Raw genomic sequence first — 14,948 nt, 5'->3', positions numbered from 1 at the left:
ACATACCTACATTGGAAAGTCCTCCTCTCTGGGTGATTTTCTCTATGGCTGTCTTCAGGTCTCGAGAATTCATGTGTGTCTTGAGGTTAAAGTGGGTAGCAGGGTTGTCTCTGAAGAGTCAGAACAAGAAATACAAATTAGCTAGAAAGTTATTACCTTTGGGGGAAGGCAGAGATCATGGTTGATTCTTTCATATACAAATAGAAGCTGCTTCGAAGCCTTCTGCTATGGCTTGTAAAATGTCCCATTGTGGACTGGTGTGTGTAGAGAAAAGGAGGCTATTTCAAGGCTCAGAAGGCGTGTGTTGCCTGTGCCATTTCCTGGCTGTGTGATCTTGAGGAGACAACTTCTCTGGGCTTCAGATTCCTCATGTAGATGAAAACATCATTATAACACCCATGTTGCTAATGAACGGGACTGTCGTCAAGTGGGATTTTGCAAATGTCAGGATCCCATCTGTGGAGTGCTCAGCGTTCTCAGCCTACCCCAGACCCTCCTCTCCAGAAAGAGAATCTCGCGGCTGTCAGCCACTCCCTGGGTTACCCTTAGCACTGGAATTGCACGCGAATAGTGGTACCAAGGAGACCTCTATCTTTCTCATCCTGCAACTGGGTGACAATACTCAAAACTCATCTAGAAGGTCAACATCTATTTGGCTGAAGACTGAAAAAGATGAACTGGGGAGGAGTTGGAGTGAATTCAGTGGAAAAACACAATGAGAATCCCTCTCTAGAAACGAATCCCCACGAAGCGGCTGAGTGTAGGGTGTGGAGGCGTGCAGGAGGGTGGGTGTGTGTGCATCGCACCCAAGATGAAGTGTGAGATCACAACTCCCAAAGCGCTGACACTCAGCCACAGGCGGTGTTGACTTCGTGGGCGCGAGACCCGCGCAGCAACACAGGGCTCCACGCTCCAGAAGAGCCTCAGTCAGACAGGCCCATGCTTGGTGTAACGCTATGCTGCTGCCGCCTTGAAATTCTTCATCATTTTTGAACAAGCTGCCCTGCACACTATGTAGTCAGTCCAGGCTAGAGGTTACTGTTTTCTCCTTCCTTCCTCCCTCCCTCCCTCCCTCCCTTCCTCCCTCCCTCCCTCCCTTCCTTCCTTCTTTTGTGACAGAGTCTCGCTCTGTCTCCCAGGCTGGAGTGCAGTGGCTCGATCTCGGCTCACTGCAAGCTCTGCCTCCCGGGTTCACGCCATTCTCCTACCTCAGCCTCCTGAGTAGCTGAGACTACAGGCACCCGCCACCATGCCCGGCTAACTTTTTGTATTTTTAGTAGAGACGGGGTTTCACCGTGTTAGCCAGGATGGTTTCGATCTCCCAACCTCATGATCCGCCCACCTCGGCCTCCCAAGGTGCTGGGATTATAGGCGTGAGCCACCGCGCCCCGCCTCTTTCTTTCTTTTCTTTTTTTTGACATGGAGTCTCATTCTGTCACCCAGACTGAAGTGCAGTGGCATGATCTTGGCTCACTGTAACCTCTGCCACCCAAGTTCAAGCGATTCTCCTGCCTTAGCCTCCCGAGTAGCTGGGATTACAGGCACCTGCCACCGTGCCTGGCTAATTTTTGTAGTTTTAGTAGAGACAGGGTTTCACCATCTTGGCTAGGCTGGTCTTGAACTCCTGACCTCATGATCCACCCACCTCGGCCTCCCAAAGTGCTGGGATTATAGGCATGAGCCACTGTCCCTGGCCATTTTTTTTTTCTTTTTTTTTTTTAGATGGAGTCTCATTCTGTCTCCCAGGCTGGAGTGCACTGGCATGATCTTACTGGCATGATCTTTGCTCACTGAAACCTCCACCTCCCGGATTCAAGCCATTCTCCTGCCTCAGTCTCCCAAGTAGCTGGGACTACAGGTGCGTGTCACCACACCCAGCTAATTTTTGTATTTTTAGTAGAGACGGGGTTTTGCCATGTTGGCCAGGCTGGTCTCCAACTCCTGACCTCAGGTGATTTGCCTACCTTGGCCTCCCAAAGTGCTGGAATTACAGGCATGAGCCACCATGCCTGGCCATAGGGGTTACTAAGTTTTCAAGAAGGAGAAGACTTTTTTTTTTTTTTTTTTTTTTTTTTTTTTTCAGAGACAGGGTTTCATTCTGTTGCTCAGCCTGGAGTGCAGTGGCCCCATCTTGGCTCACTGCAGCCTCAACTTCCTGGGCTCAAGCAATCCTCCCACCTTAGCCTCCCAAGTAGGTGAGACCACAGGTGCATGCCACCATGCCCAGCAAATTTTTTCATTTTTTGTAAAGACAAGGTCTTGCTGTGTTGCCCCTGGCTGGTCTTAAACTCTTGAACTCAAGCAGCTTATTGCCCTGCTTTGGCTTCCCAAAGTGCCAAGATTATAGGTGTGAGCCACCATGCCTGGCCAAGAAAACTTTTTAAAGTAGCCTTTCTACAAACACCAGAAGTGGATGCAGGAAGAAGCAGATGTGGGCAGTTTCAGGTGGGAACCTCGAGGTGGCTGACCATGGGTGGATTCTTAGTGAGTCCTTGGGGACCGGGACAAGTGGTGCAGTCACGAGGAAACCAGTCACCAGGACCTGGGGGAGAGGAGAAAGACTCTGCCTCCCTCCTTCCTTTCCTCCATCCCTGTTCTTCAAACTCCTCTCTATCTCAAAATGATCTATGTTATACCCAGAAGGTGGCTTATCTACAAGGCAAGAGATGAAAAACAAAAAGAGCAGCCACCTCCAGGGAAGACAGAAAATGTAAAACAAGTTTAACCAAAGTGGGGCACTGGGGCAAAACCCAAAGAGATGAAATTTCACCAGAAGAAAACCAAGTTCTATGGTTGAAACTAAACAGAAACAACGACACAACAATCAACAGAATGGGGAAATATGGGTGCTGAGCTGGGCGTGGCCTTCCTATCAACCTACAGTCTGAAATGTCTTGATCTGAGGCTGAAGTCACAAATTCTGGGAGGAAGAGTCACACAGAGGAGCAGCACTGTGACTTTCACTCTGTGTTCTTCCCCTCAGGTTCTAGGGCTTATGGGTTTTTTTTTTTTTTAATTTTTATTTATTTATTTATTTTCGAGATGGAGTCTTGCTCTGTCGCCCAGGCTAGAGTGCAGTGGCTCAATCTTGGTTCACTGCAACCTCTGCCTCCCAGGTTTAAGCAATTCTCCTGCCTCAGCCTCTGGAGTAGCTGGGATTACATGCGCCTGCCACCATGCTTGGCTAATTGGTTTTTTTTTTTTTTTGTATTTTTAATAGAGATGGGGTTTTACCATGTTGGCCAGGCTGGTCTCGAACTCCTGACCTCGTGATCCATCTGCCTTGGCCTCCCAAAGTGCTGGGATTACAGGCATAAGCCACTGCCCCTGGCTGGGTTTATATTTTTACAAAGCAATTTCAGTAAATGCTATGTAGACTTTTACTTATAGAGCCCATTAGCTCCCATCCCTTGGGTCCTGGCCATTCCTCTATATACACTCAATCGCTTTTATTCCCTCCCCTATATGTCTACTGTGACACCAGGAGTGCCGGCCCCCATGCTTCTGGCTGCCTCTAAGAATCCTTGTGCTGGTCTCTGCAGTATTAGTTCTGTGGCCATCTGCTAGAGGACCCTTCGGTCCTCAGTTCTGCCCGCAAAATTCCCCTGCTTGAAACTCATCAGAAGTTCCCATTGCTAAACCTGGTATTTTGGCTTTCAAAGCATCCATCATTTAATTTCCAACTATCATGTTAAGGATGTTCTCTTTCTTTTTCTCTCTTTCCCTCTCTTTTTCAGGATGTTCCATATTCTAATCAAAATGAACTGTTCACCCTTTCCCACTTTTCTAGCTTCGTGCATTTGCTCACTTCTTCCCTCATCTGAAAAGCCCCAATCGTGCCCACCCTCCAAGCTCAGCGACCCCGTCTCCCTTACCCCCAGCCCCAGCTGACAACCTCTCTGCCTGACTCAGCTTTCTCTAACCTACACCTTGCATAATATGTGGCGCCTACAGGTACTCATTTAACAGCATGAACGTTTCTTTGTTCTATTTCTGTGCATCTCCCAACCTCTACACTTTGGTGTTCCCTAGGGTGCTAGCCCCATCATGCATCTCTTCTTAGCTTATGCACGTCCCTGGGAGATTTCATCAACTCCCAGGACTCAGAGACCATTCATGTGCCAAAAGCTGTCTGTGCCCTGGTTGGTCCCCTTTCTTGAACCTCACACATACATAAAATGGCTTCCATAGATACTTCCAAACCTGAAGTCATTTATCTTCCAAGCCTGATCCACCCAACCACCCATCTCCCCATCTGCCTTCCTCTCTGACTCACTCAGTCATCCAGCAGTGTGCGTTCCTGACACTCTCCTCATCAAGTACCACGTCTTGTCAGACCTACCTCTAAATATCTCTCATATTTCTCCCATCCTTTCCATCCCCAAGTTTGGGCTTTCATCTCTTTCCTGAATATTGCCAGAGTCTCCTACCTGGTCTTAACCAGGGCAGCTTCTGTGGTGGATATTTTATCCAATTGGCTCTAAGTGTTTCACAGAAGCAGATTAAGAAGTTATAATGCCTCTTCCAAGAGGTCTAATTGTGTACAGTATTTGTGATTTTGTGATCTTTGTCTTAAGAGGCCCCCAAACTGTATAAGCTTCAGAGTCCTTAAAGTCTGGATCTTCCCCTGGTGACCAAGGGTTATTAACATTTTAGAGCCAAAAAAAAAAAAAAAGAGGGTTGAAACAACAAAAAAATAAGTGGCTACAAAATGAAAAATTGCAAAATTGACACTGACAATAATAAATACGTAATTGCCTATCAAACATAACATTTATAAACTTTTTACATTAATTATAATGTAAATCATTAATAGTGAAATTTTTAATGTATAAAAACTGAATTACATTTGAAAATGATTTGTGGGCTAGATTTTCTCACTTTGCACGATTTCCTGAGGGTGTCTGGTGACTGTCAAGAAATAGTATCCAATCACAAATTAAATGTTGCTCATCGACACATACTTTAAAAAGCAAAAATATAAAGGTTCCTTTCAAAAGTTTTTACAGGCCAGGCATGGTGGCTCACACCTGTAATCCTAGCACTTTGAGAGGCCAAGACAGGAGGATCCCATGAGCCCAGGAGTTGGAGATCAGCCTGGGCAAACAAACAAAAACAAACAAACAAACTAAAAAAAAAAAAAGTTTTTACAGAAAAAAGTATTTAATGTTGAACCTCTTCATTTAGTCATGTTCATGATAATCTAAATATTGATCATTAAGGTGCTGTCTTGATGTTGATCACTTTGTAGAGCAATTGTCGATTCCCTGTCTCTTTCTTAGACCACATACACAGCTGAGTCTTGTTATTCTTGGCAGTTATGTTCTATAAAGTTGCAGTTGCCATGAGCACCGAATTCGCAAGTACTGAGCCATTCCTCACAACGGAAATACAAGGTTTGGTTCCTGGGAGCCTCTGGTCACAACATTGTCATCAACAGAACAATACATAACCTTGTTTTACATGTGTTTTTCTTTGAAGACATTGAATTTAATATATGCTTCTTACAAATAATTAATTATATGCAGCATATCTTTATAACAAGATATTTGCTGAGAAGGGTTTACCATTTTCCTGAATTTGGATAACATGACCATAAATTTCTTTGGCTTTTAGCCTTACAACCATGCTGTCCATTATGTTTTTTTTTTTTTTTTTAAATCAGTCATCATCTCATGAATTCGTAAATTTAGCCTCTTTTCCATAGCTTCATCACACCCTTTAGATGTTATTTCAGTACTTTCTGGAGTGGACTTATATACAGACTAGCAAATTTCCTCTTCTTTTTCTGAATGTACCAAATTATTGATTCATTAACATTGAACTCACAACCAATAGCACTGTCACTCATGTCTGAACAAAGCTAATTGAATACACTTGTTTTCTCTGCAAGCCACAAACCAACTTCTTGCACTTAAGAAAGCTAGATAGCATTTTAGCACTACATTTGGAGTCCATTTTAAATAGCAAAATCACCAAAGACAAGCACAAAAATGCAAAAAATGTGGCACTAAAAAGACTGCAAAAAGGACACTTGAAGACAGTTGAAACAAGAAGGCCTAGTGGGCTGGGCGCGGTGGCTCATGTCTGTAATCCCAGCACTTTGGGAGGCCGAGGCGGGTGGATCACCTGAGGTCAGGAGTTTGAGACCAGCCTGATCAATATGATGAAACCCCGTCTGTACTAAAAATACAAAAAAATTATCCGGGCGTGGTGGCACGTGCCTGTAATCCCAGCTACTCGGGAGGCTAGGACAGGAGAATCGCTTGAACCCAGGAAGCGGAGGTTACAGTGAGCCAAGATCACGCCAGGGCAACAAGATCCAGCCTGGGCAACAAGAGTGAAACTCTGTCTCAAAAAATAAAATAAAATAAAATAAATAAAATGAAGGCAGAGTGTGGTTTGACCTTAGCTGGGAAGATGTGCATCAGGTGACTCCATTTTTTTTTCCCACTTATATACATATCCAATAAATGACTGCAAAAGTTCCTAGAGTTACAAATTTGAGGGTACAAATAAATTTAAATTTTAAGGAGTAGGCAAATTTGCAAATACAGAATCCAGAGATCATGAGGATCGACTGTAACCTATTGAGAACAAGCACTTTGTCCTAGCTTCCAATCCCTAGTGCTTAGCATCCAGGAGGTAATAAATAGGTAATTACGGAATAAACAAATGGAAGAAAGGAAGCTCAAATGTTCTCTCTTCTCTCTGTTCATCCCCGGTGGAAGTGAACACTCTACCTCTGAGCTCCACATTGACCACCCCTTGCTTTTATTACATCCCAGATGATGAATCCATCTTCAGAAGCATACAGATGAGCTACTCATATAATGAACGAATAGCTGCTTCTAATGTTTTAAATGGTATTTCTTTTAAAGATATTGCCTCCCTGGCTGGATTGTGAGGTCCTAAAGAACAGAACCTCTATCACATTTATTTATTTAAATAGAATGAAAGGTTGCATCAGAGGACCTCTGAAACCCTTTCTGATTGCTAAAATTACAATTAGGGGCAAAGGCATGGAGCCCATCCACCAAGGGAATTAAAGGCAAATGTAATCAAACCACTTAGATGAATTTTTCATCAGATCCTCCACAAATGACCGAGGGCTCAGTACATGGCAAACACTTAATAAATGTGTGTTAAATTGTACTCTAATCATAATAATGAATAATAAATCATTAATCTGCAGTCCGTGACAGGTCTCAGGACCAGAGTATATGTGTCCTTTTCCCAGATATATAGGCTGATGGCCTGATTAGCCTGGTTACTCTTCAGATTTGGAGACTATTTTAAAAGTTCAAAGAAGTATGCCACTAAGTTTTTACACAAACAATCTTTTAATTTGTAATTTTATTACAGGTTCTTATTACATGCAAACACAAAATAATTTTCTAGGGAATATGAAAGATTTCCTTTGAAAATAAGAAAATGTAGAGGTTGATAGCTGAAAGAGAAAATTTAGATTGTTCTGTGTTTGGAGGAAGACCTAGGATCAATGAAAGGAATGATAGGGAGCCAGAAGTTGGCTGTGCCTAGAAGGGAGGAATTTGTGTAATAGTAAATGGCTACCCTACAAGGGTTTAAGAAGCAAACACACACCTGTCAGAAACGGCCACAGGTGTTTGATTCTTAGGAAGGCTTGAGGGCTAGGGACAGGGAAATTGGATGGATCATCAGTGTTTCCAGACCTACCTGATGATAAAACTCACCTAAGGCACTTATTAAACTATATAGGTTACCAGTCCTCTCCTTGAAAGAAAATCCACGGGGCTGGGAGATCCAGGTGATTCTTATTCTCAGGAAGGTTTGTAAAGCTCTGGATTCTAGAAGCCTTCTGAGGCCCTTTCAGTCCGAAAGCGTCTATTCTGTTTCAGCCCCGGGGTCTACTGGTTTACCCCATGACAAACGGAGTCACACGGAATGAGTCTCTCAAATGGATTTTTATGCCAGTAGAGAAATAGTAACGAATCATAATTCCCTCCAAGAAGAACTTTTCTGAACTATTTTCTCAAACAAGGCATCAACTTAAGGTTACAGTCAAATAACATAACTATTTAGCCTTTTGATTGTTTTACTAGCTAATATGTGATGCTTTATGGACTTAGTCAATGAGATGGACCATGCCTGTAAGATCAGGAGGATGTTTCAGGTCACACGCCAGGGGCTGCAGACTTGTCCCTTGAGGGTATTACCTGGCTCAGATGGACAATCATTCTGCCCCCATCCCCCCAGACAGTATGAGCTCTGCTAGAGCAGCTATGACCAGCCCACGGTGCAGTGGTCTGGGCCAATCTGCTGAGGGCCTTTGCACAACTAGCCCTCGATGAATGGGAACTGGTCTTTTCCACATTTCCCAGCATCAGAAAAGGGGGAGCAGGGTCTTATAATCAAATTTCATTTTTAAGTGAGTATTTTTTTTTTCTGCAATAACTATGAGAATTCCACTCGTCTACTAAAAAGGGGTAGAAAATTGAGCTGCACGAACCTCTTCCTGCTGGAGTAAATGTGAATCACGTGCAATCTGCTGATCTGAGAGCCACTCCCGAACAAACTGGCTCACCAGCTGCTAATCTGCAACCACATCACAGGGCTCCGTGAGTGCTGGGGAAGTGGGGCATCTTGGCAACAGAGCTTCCCAAGCTCAGATGTGCATCTGATCACCTGGGGATCTTGTTAAAATGTAGAGTCTGACTCTGTAGAACCCGAGTGAGGTCTGAGGTGCTGCATTTCTCACAGCCTCCCAGAGGATACTGTGGATCACAGTTGGAGTAGCAATGTCTTAGAGGATGCTTTAGTAATAACAATCATAGAAATCAGCAGTCGGGATTCCAGTGATAAGAGGAAGGGAAGAAAATAAATAAGAAGTCTAGAGAAGGGAAATGAAAGGCAGAGAAAGGGAGGAGGGTGGCGCTCTCGCAGCCCTCTGGACGGGCCACTGGGAGGGGGTCAGGGGGCACTGGGGGACTGGGCTTCGCTGGGGACAGCACAGGCCCATGGGAGTATTCCGGCCTTTAATCTGGCCACAGCAGAGAATCAGCTGGGGAACTCGAAGAACTAATGATACCCGGACTCCACACTCAGAAAATCTGATTTAATTGATGTGAAGTTTGTTCTGGGCGTCTGGAGTTCTAGGAGCTCCTAGGTGGTTCTATTGGGCATCAGGGTGGCCATCTGCTTCTCTGGGGGGAGACTGATCTCAGGGACCCCAGATAAAGCCAGTGGATGTGTGAGGAGAACTGAAGGGGGAGGGGTGGAAGTCAAGCGCAGACGTTTGTATGTGCCTCCAGGAGCCCTGCATGATAGGGAAGAATAAGCATAGGAGGAAGAAGAAAAACCTCAGAATCTTACGATTCTTGGGCAAATTGTATTCACAGCTCAGTTGGCCTTGAGACTCTGTGTTCCTGAGGAGTGTGGCTTGTGGGCCTCACCTTCCTGTCTCTCAGAGAGGAAAGAAGTGGCATGGTGGGGTCTTTGCAAGGGGCACTAGGCCCTGGAAAATCAGGCCAGGCAGGTGACAGGGAGCTGTTCTGAGATCTTGAGAATTACAGATTAAAATACCAACTTCTGGGCCTCATCCCCTTGCCACATTCTGGTTTAATAGGTCTGAGGTGGGACCCAGGCATCAGCATTTTAAAAAGCTCCCCAGGTAATGCCAACGTGAAGTCAAGGCCCAGACAGCCCCTTCCTGCTCTGAAGTCCGAGGGTGAGTGCTGTGATTCACCTCTGCCAGCCCCCATCCCAGCTGCATTTCATGCCCCAGCCCCTCCCACTCCCCCTCCCTCTTTTTTGGCTGCAGACTCAGAGAATGAGACAGGGTGGTCCTCGTTGCCAGTTGTATTAGCTTCCTACTGCTGTTGTAACGAATGATCGTAAACTTGCTGGCTCAAACAACACACACTTAGTTGAGAGTTCTGGAAGTCCTAAGTCCGACGTGGGTCTCCACGGCTTCCAGGGAGAATATGTTTCCTGGTGTTTCCCAGCTTCTAGAGGATGCCTTCACTTCTTGCTCACGGCCCTTTCCTCCATCTTTAAAGCCAGCAATGCCACATCTCTCTGACTATGCTTCCATCGTCACACCTCCCTTTGACTGACAATAGCTGGGAAAGGTTCTCCACTTCTAAGGACTCGTGTGGCTACACTGCACCATCCCTATAACGCAGGAGAATCCCCCATCTCAGAGTTGTTAACTTTAACCACATCTGCAAAGTCCCTTCTGCTGTGTGAGGTAAAACATTCACTGGTTCCAGGGATTTGGACATTGACAACTTTCGGGTCATTATTTTGCCTAACATACTGGACATGGCATTTTGCTTCTTCCCCTCAACTCTGACTGTCCTGCACTTGGTGGCTCAGCTGACCTATGGAAGCTGCTCTGCCCAGCTGAGTGCATGACCACGAGTCTTCAGTCCAGGAGCTGAAGTTGGGTGGGCTGAGAAGTGAGAAGACTAAGGAGATGCGGCCAATTCAGAGCCACTCGCTAAACCACAGGACAGCTATTATAGACTCATAAGCAAGGTAAGTCTATTTGATTTTCAAATGAAGAGAAAACCAACAGTTTCCTTCATCTCACAACTGTTTCCAATTTTGATATCCTAGGGTTGATTACAAAGAATGTGTGCACTTATGTTCCATTTTTTGGAGCCTGAAATGAAAGTGTAGTGAAGGTCTGGAAGACATTTAGCACCTGTGGGTCTGGGCTGCCGCTCAAATGCAAGGTGTTTCGCCAGGTGTTAGTTACTAGAGTTCACCTAATGGCTTGCCCTGACTGTTCTTTCATTGACTCTTTCCGTGTTCCTGTTGGTATTAGGTGCAATTATAAGCCTTTGGGTTGTATAATTTGAACTTAGAATTCATGTGCAAGACAGGGGCTTGATCCTTGACCTGTTGTCCACACACAATGTCTCAGTCTTTAGGAGGTGAAAAGTAGCAATTATCAGACATTTTCCTGGCAGATGAGCGGAATCTCTGCTTTCAAGACAATTTTGTTTGACATTTTAGGGATTAACCCAAGACTAACATTTGTCCTCTGCCCCAGTCATGCATTTAGCTGCGTGTCCTTGGGAAAGTCAGTCAACCTCTCTGACTCTGCATCAGAAGCTGCCTCTATTCCTGGAGGCATGTGATGAGTGTGGTAGGAATGCTGTGGTTGGCACCAGGTTAACATGATTGTGGGTTATGGGCCCTGCAGGTGGGGAACATGGGAGAGGGTGCTTGCCCAGTTCCACGGTGGTTGAGACTTCTGTTGGGCCCGGACCAGAGGTAGGAACTCAGCCAGTGCAAAGTGAAGTTATGGAGGAGCAGAAACCAAGAGCCTGGCAGAGGATGCTGACCTGCTGAGAGAAGATCAGAATGGACAGGCAGAGAGGCGTAGAGATGCAGGCAGAGGTGGGGAAGGGGATGGCCAATGATTCGTCGGTCCTGTGAACACTCACGTTTCCATGAATCTCCCTTCACCTGGGCTACCTGGAGTGGTTTTCTGTTCCTTGTACCCAAAATGTCTTTGAGGAGATTGAGGAGTCAAGTTGTGTTGCATTTTGTAAATGAGATCATTTTTATAGGTCTTATATTTTTCTTTACCTTTTTTCCAGTTAATATTTAGTATGAGTCTTTTAACTTCTAAATTTGTCTTTCAAGTTCTAAATTTAAAAGTCTAAATTCTGACTCAGCTCTCCTAAGGAAAACCCAGGGAAAGAACCTTCCAGGAAGCTGTGTGGACCAGGGGCAGTGGTAACGGAGGGGAGAGGGGAGGGAAGGAGCAGTTCTGAGCTCTGGAGCCCTCCTCCCTTGGCCAGGTCCTTCTCAACCTCAGTCTCTCCTTTCAGTGCTAGTTCTTGATGAGGCGGTCATTTCTTTGTAGGGCCTCATTTCCTCACTACAACACAAAGAGGTAGAATCAGGTGCTCTCAAGGCCTCAGGCTGTGATTCCAAGAGCGCAGGGATGATTTTAAGGGGGTGGAAAGAGGGCGTTAGAATCTGATGAGAACCCAAATCACCAGGATGCGCCACTCCCTTCCTCTGTATGCACTTACGCATACAGCAGGGATTGAAGGGGACCACCCAGGAGAGGAAGCTGGACAAGTGAAACCAACAGCAGTTTCTGCTGAAAAAATGTGTCTCCCTCTCAGCCTCATCACACCCTTCTCAGGCCGCCCTCTCATTTGGTTTCCCACGTTCCACGGATGGATGTATCACCTCTGTGCAACACATCAATTCATCATTGATCACCCCACCTCCTCAGGACCCTAAGACTGCAAGGAAAGGAGAGGCAGCTATCTGGTCTGTTAGTCCCACATTCATTTACTGGATGTCTTCTGAATACAGAGCCGGTCACTGAATTACAGGACACCAGGGCTGGCAGAGCCCTGATAAATCATCTGGTCTGACCCTCGTGCTACACAGATGGCAGCACTTACAAGGAGAGGTTAAGTGACTGGCTTAAGGTCACACAGAGGAGCTAAGGCCCGAATTCAGATCACCTGTCAGCGGTTCATTGCGCTTTCCACTCCACCCTGTTGCCAGGGGAGGGTGAAGATGATGGATTAGCTTATGTGAGCATAAAACAGTGGAAAACACACACATTTCCCTAAGTGCTACAAATTAATAAGAATCCTGGGAAAAAGTCAGACACGAGGGATTTTTTTAGAAAGTAAAATTGAAAAGCATGAGGTAAACTCTTGCTTGTGAATGGTGATCACATTAGGAATATGTGGGGAAAATGTTTTGGGGGAAGGCGTCTTTATTTTTCTTCCTTCCCTGCTACATTTGTTCTCTAATCCATGCTCTCATCAGCAACACTATTCTCATGCCATTTTTCTTTTCCCTGACATATTTATCACCTTATTTTCATATTATACTATAAACCTTGGTATATACAAGCTTTTAAAGCAGCCATTTTTAATGCAAGATAACACACCAAGCTTTGAGGCCCCCAGTAAAATTGACTAAGGACATCTGGCATTAAAACGCTTATGTTTCCTCTCTAGTAAAACCTGCCATCCATTGGCTGTCTGTAAAAAGTAACACAGGAATGAAAATGGGCTGGCATTTTGAAACCAAAAATACTCCCCAAAATCCCACTTTTCTTATTTCAATTCAAAAACTTCAAGATAGATCACCTGACATTGAGAGGTAATATTTGGAGCCATTGGTTATTTTTATCTAATTGAGTCTGATTACATACAAGCCCCAGTTAACTCATCTACTAATTTTTCCTGACAGGAATAGAAGGTAGTACTAAATGGGTAATTGGAATTAAATTTTAAAAACACAAATGTTGTAGATTCTTATGAAAATAAAGCATTTTTATTTATTTCTCTTGACAACTCAAAAATAAATATTCTAGTCTCTTTGATAGAACAACCTTGGTTAAAATGAAACCTCTGAAGGTGCTGGAGACCCCGTGGGTGTTGTCAGGTATGGATAGTTTTTCTTTTCAGGAGGGTGAGTAAGCTGTGACCGCAGCTTCTGAGCAATAGGCACCAAAGGTGATGATGGTTTCCACTTCCATTGTCCCTTCCAAACCCACTGGTCCTTTGTAGGAGGCATGATACCCATCCTGCCCTCAATGATTCTTGGTCAAAAGGCTACCTATTTAAGATGTGTGTATAAATTTAAGATTATGCACGCTTGTTCTTTTGATTGTTTATTATCAATATCTGTATATCTGTTTCAGTGACAAACCTATTCATAGCTGAAATAAGAGTGATTTATTCCCGCCAAATAAAAGACTGAGACTGGTGTCAACATGAGCCCTCAATTTCTACCCTAAGTAAAATAATAGAACAGGTTGGGGAAAGTCATCTAGGTGCTCAGCTGACTGACGGGGGTCATCTCTCTTCCCACCCATTCTTCCCCATTGCCTGGTGGGTTTTTCCATTACCAGTGCAGGGGCCTAAGGTTATTTGGAGAAAAGAGAAGATACAACCTAAAGCACCATGTTCTCTAGGTGTCTAACCTACAGGTGGATAGGTTGTAGCACAGGGTGGAGTCCCTCAAACAAATGCTCTAATAGTCAAGGTTGAAAGCAGATCCAACCTTCTTGATTTACAGATGAGGAAACTGACAATCAGAGAGGTGAAGGCCTAGCCCAAGGCCACATAGCTTGTTAGTGGCTGAGTTAACACTCACACCCATCTCTCCTATTTTCCAGACAAATAAATACTCTTGAGTGCAAATGCCATCTAGTTACAAGTGTTTTTTAATCTGTCCTTTCCTTCAGGAAGCCACAGATTTCTTAAATGGCATCTGGATTGCTTCAGTTTTTTTCATTTACATTTGCATTAGGGAAGAGAACAAATCTGTGCTCAAGAACATATTGGTAATATTTGTGGCATAAAATTAAGCACATGGCATGACTTCCTTTCTGGATTCAGAACATTAACTGCACTTACCCATACTGGACAACACCCATCAGTGGACCGGCAGGGCCAATGTCAAGAGCTTGGGCAACACCAGCCAGGAGCTGCTTCTGGATTCGGAATCGCCGTTTGCCAATGCTGGTGCTCCCATCAATTAAAAACGACAAGTCAATTTTGCAGTCTGCGGAATGGAAAAAGACTATGATTCTCATGATCTCTCACTGTATTTACCTGGGCATCCTCTTGTTCCTCCTGCTCCATCAGAGCCCCCTGAGAAATGAAAAGAAATGGAAAAAAAGGTAGTAAGATGCAGGGTATATTTATTTACATCCCACAGGGGTTTCCCTGAGCACCAGGGAACTTGGACACTTGGGCTAGTCCTTATTTCCATAACCGTTTAAAACTCTACGTATCTGCCACAATTACGGGTTTCAGAAGCAGCGACGTCCTAGCCAAGCTTGGGAAGGCTGTCAATGGTTGCCTAGGCTCAGATCTTCTAAGTGCAGACTCCCCGTTGTGAGAATTCATCAAGACTGAGTCTCAAGAGTGTGTGGCTTTTTGCTCTCACCCTAACTTTTTAGAAAC

The 14,948-nt window shown here is 44.7% G+C and overlaps 1 protein-coding gene across 2 annotated transcripts in view; it reads right to left on the bottom strand.

The window, feature by feature from the left end:
- The window catches only part of VIT (vitrin), a 127,471-nt gene that overhangs the window by 13,427 nt on the left and 99,096 nt on the right, over window positions 1-14,948 (bottom strand). For both annotated transcript variants that reach the window (XM_003908500.3, XM_003908497.3), the window contains 2 exons: window positions 14,397-14,544; window positions 7-110 (listed from right to left, as the gene is read on the bottom strand). In XM_003908500.3, coding sequence (XP_003908549.1) covers window positions 7-110; window positions 14,397-14,544 — 252 coding nt within the window. The remainder of the gene's footprint in view (window positions 1-6; window positions 111-14,396; window positions 14,545-14,948) is intronic.

Source organism: Papio anubis, chromosome 14, assembly GCF_008728515.1.
Source record: "Papio anubis isolate 15944 chromosome 14, Panubis1.0, whole genome shotgun sequence".
NCBI classification, from domain to species: domain Eukaryota; kingdom Metazoa; phylum Chordata; class Mammalia; order Primates; family Cercopithecidae; genus Papio; species Papio anubis.
The sequence above is the reverse complement of the archived record's forward strand: the minus strand, read 5'-3'. Positions and strand labels throughout refer to the sequence as shown.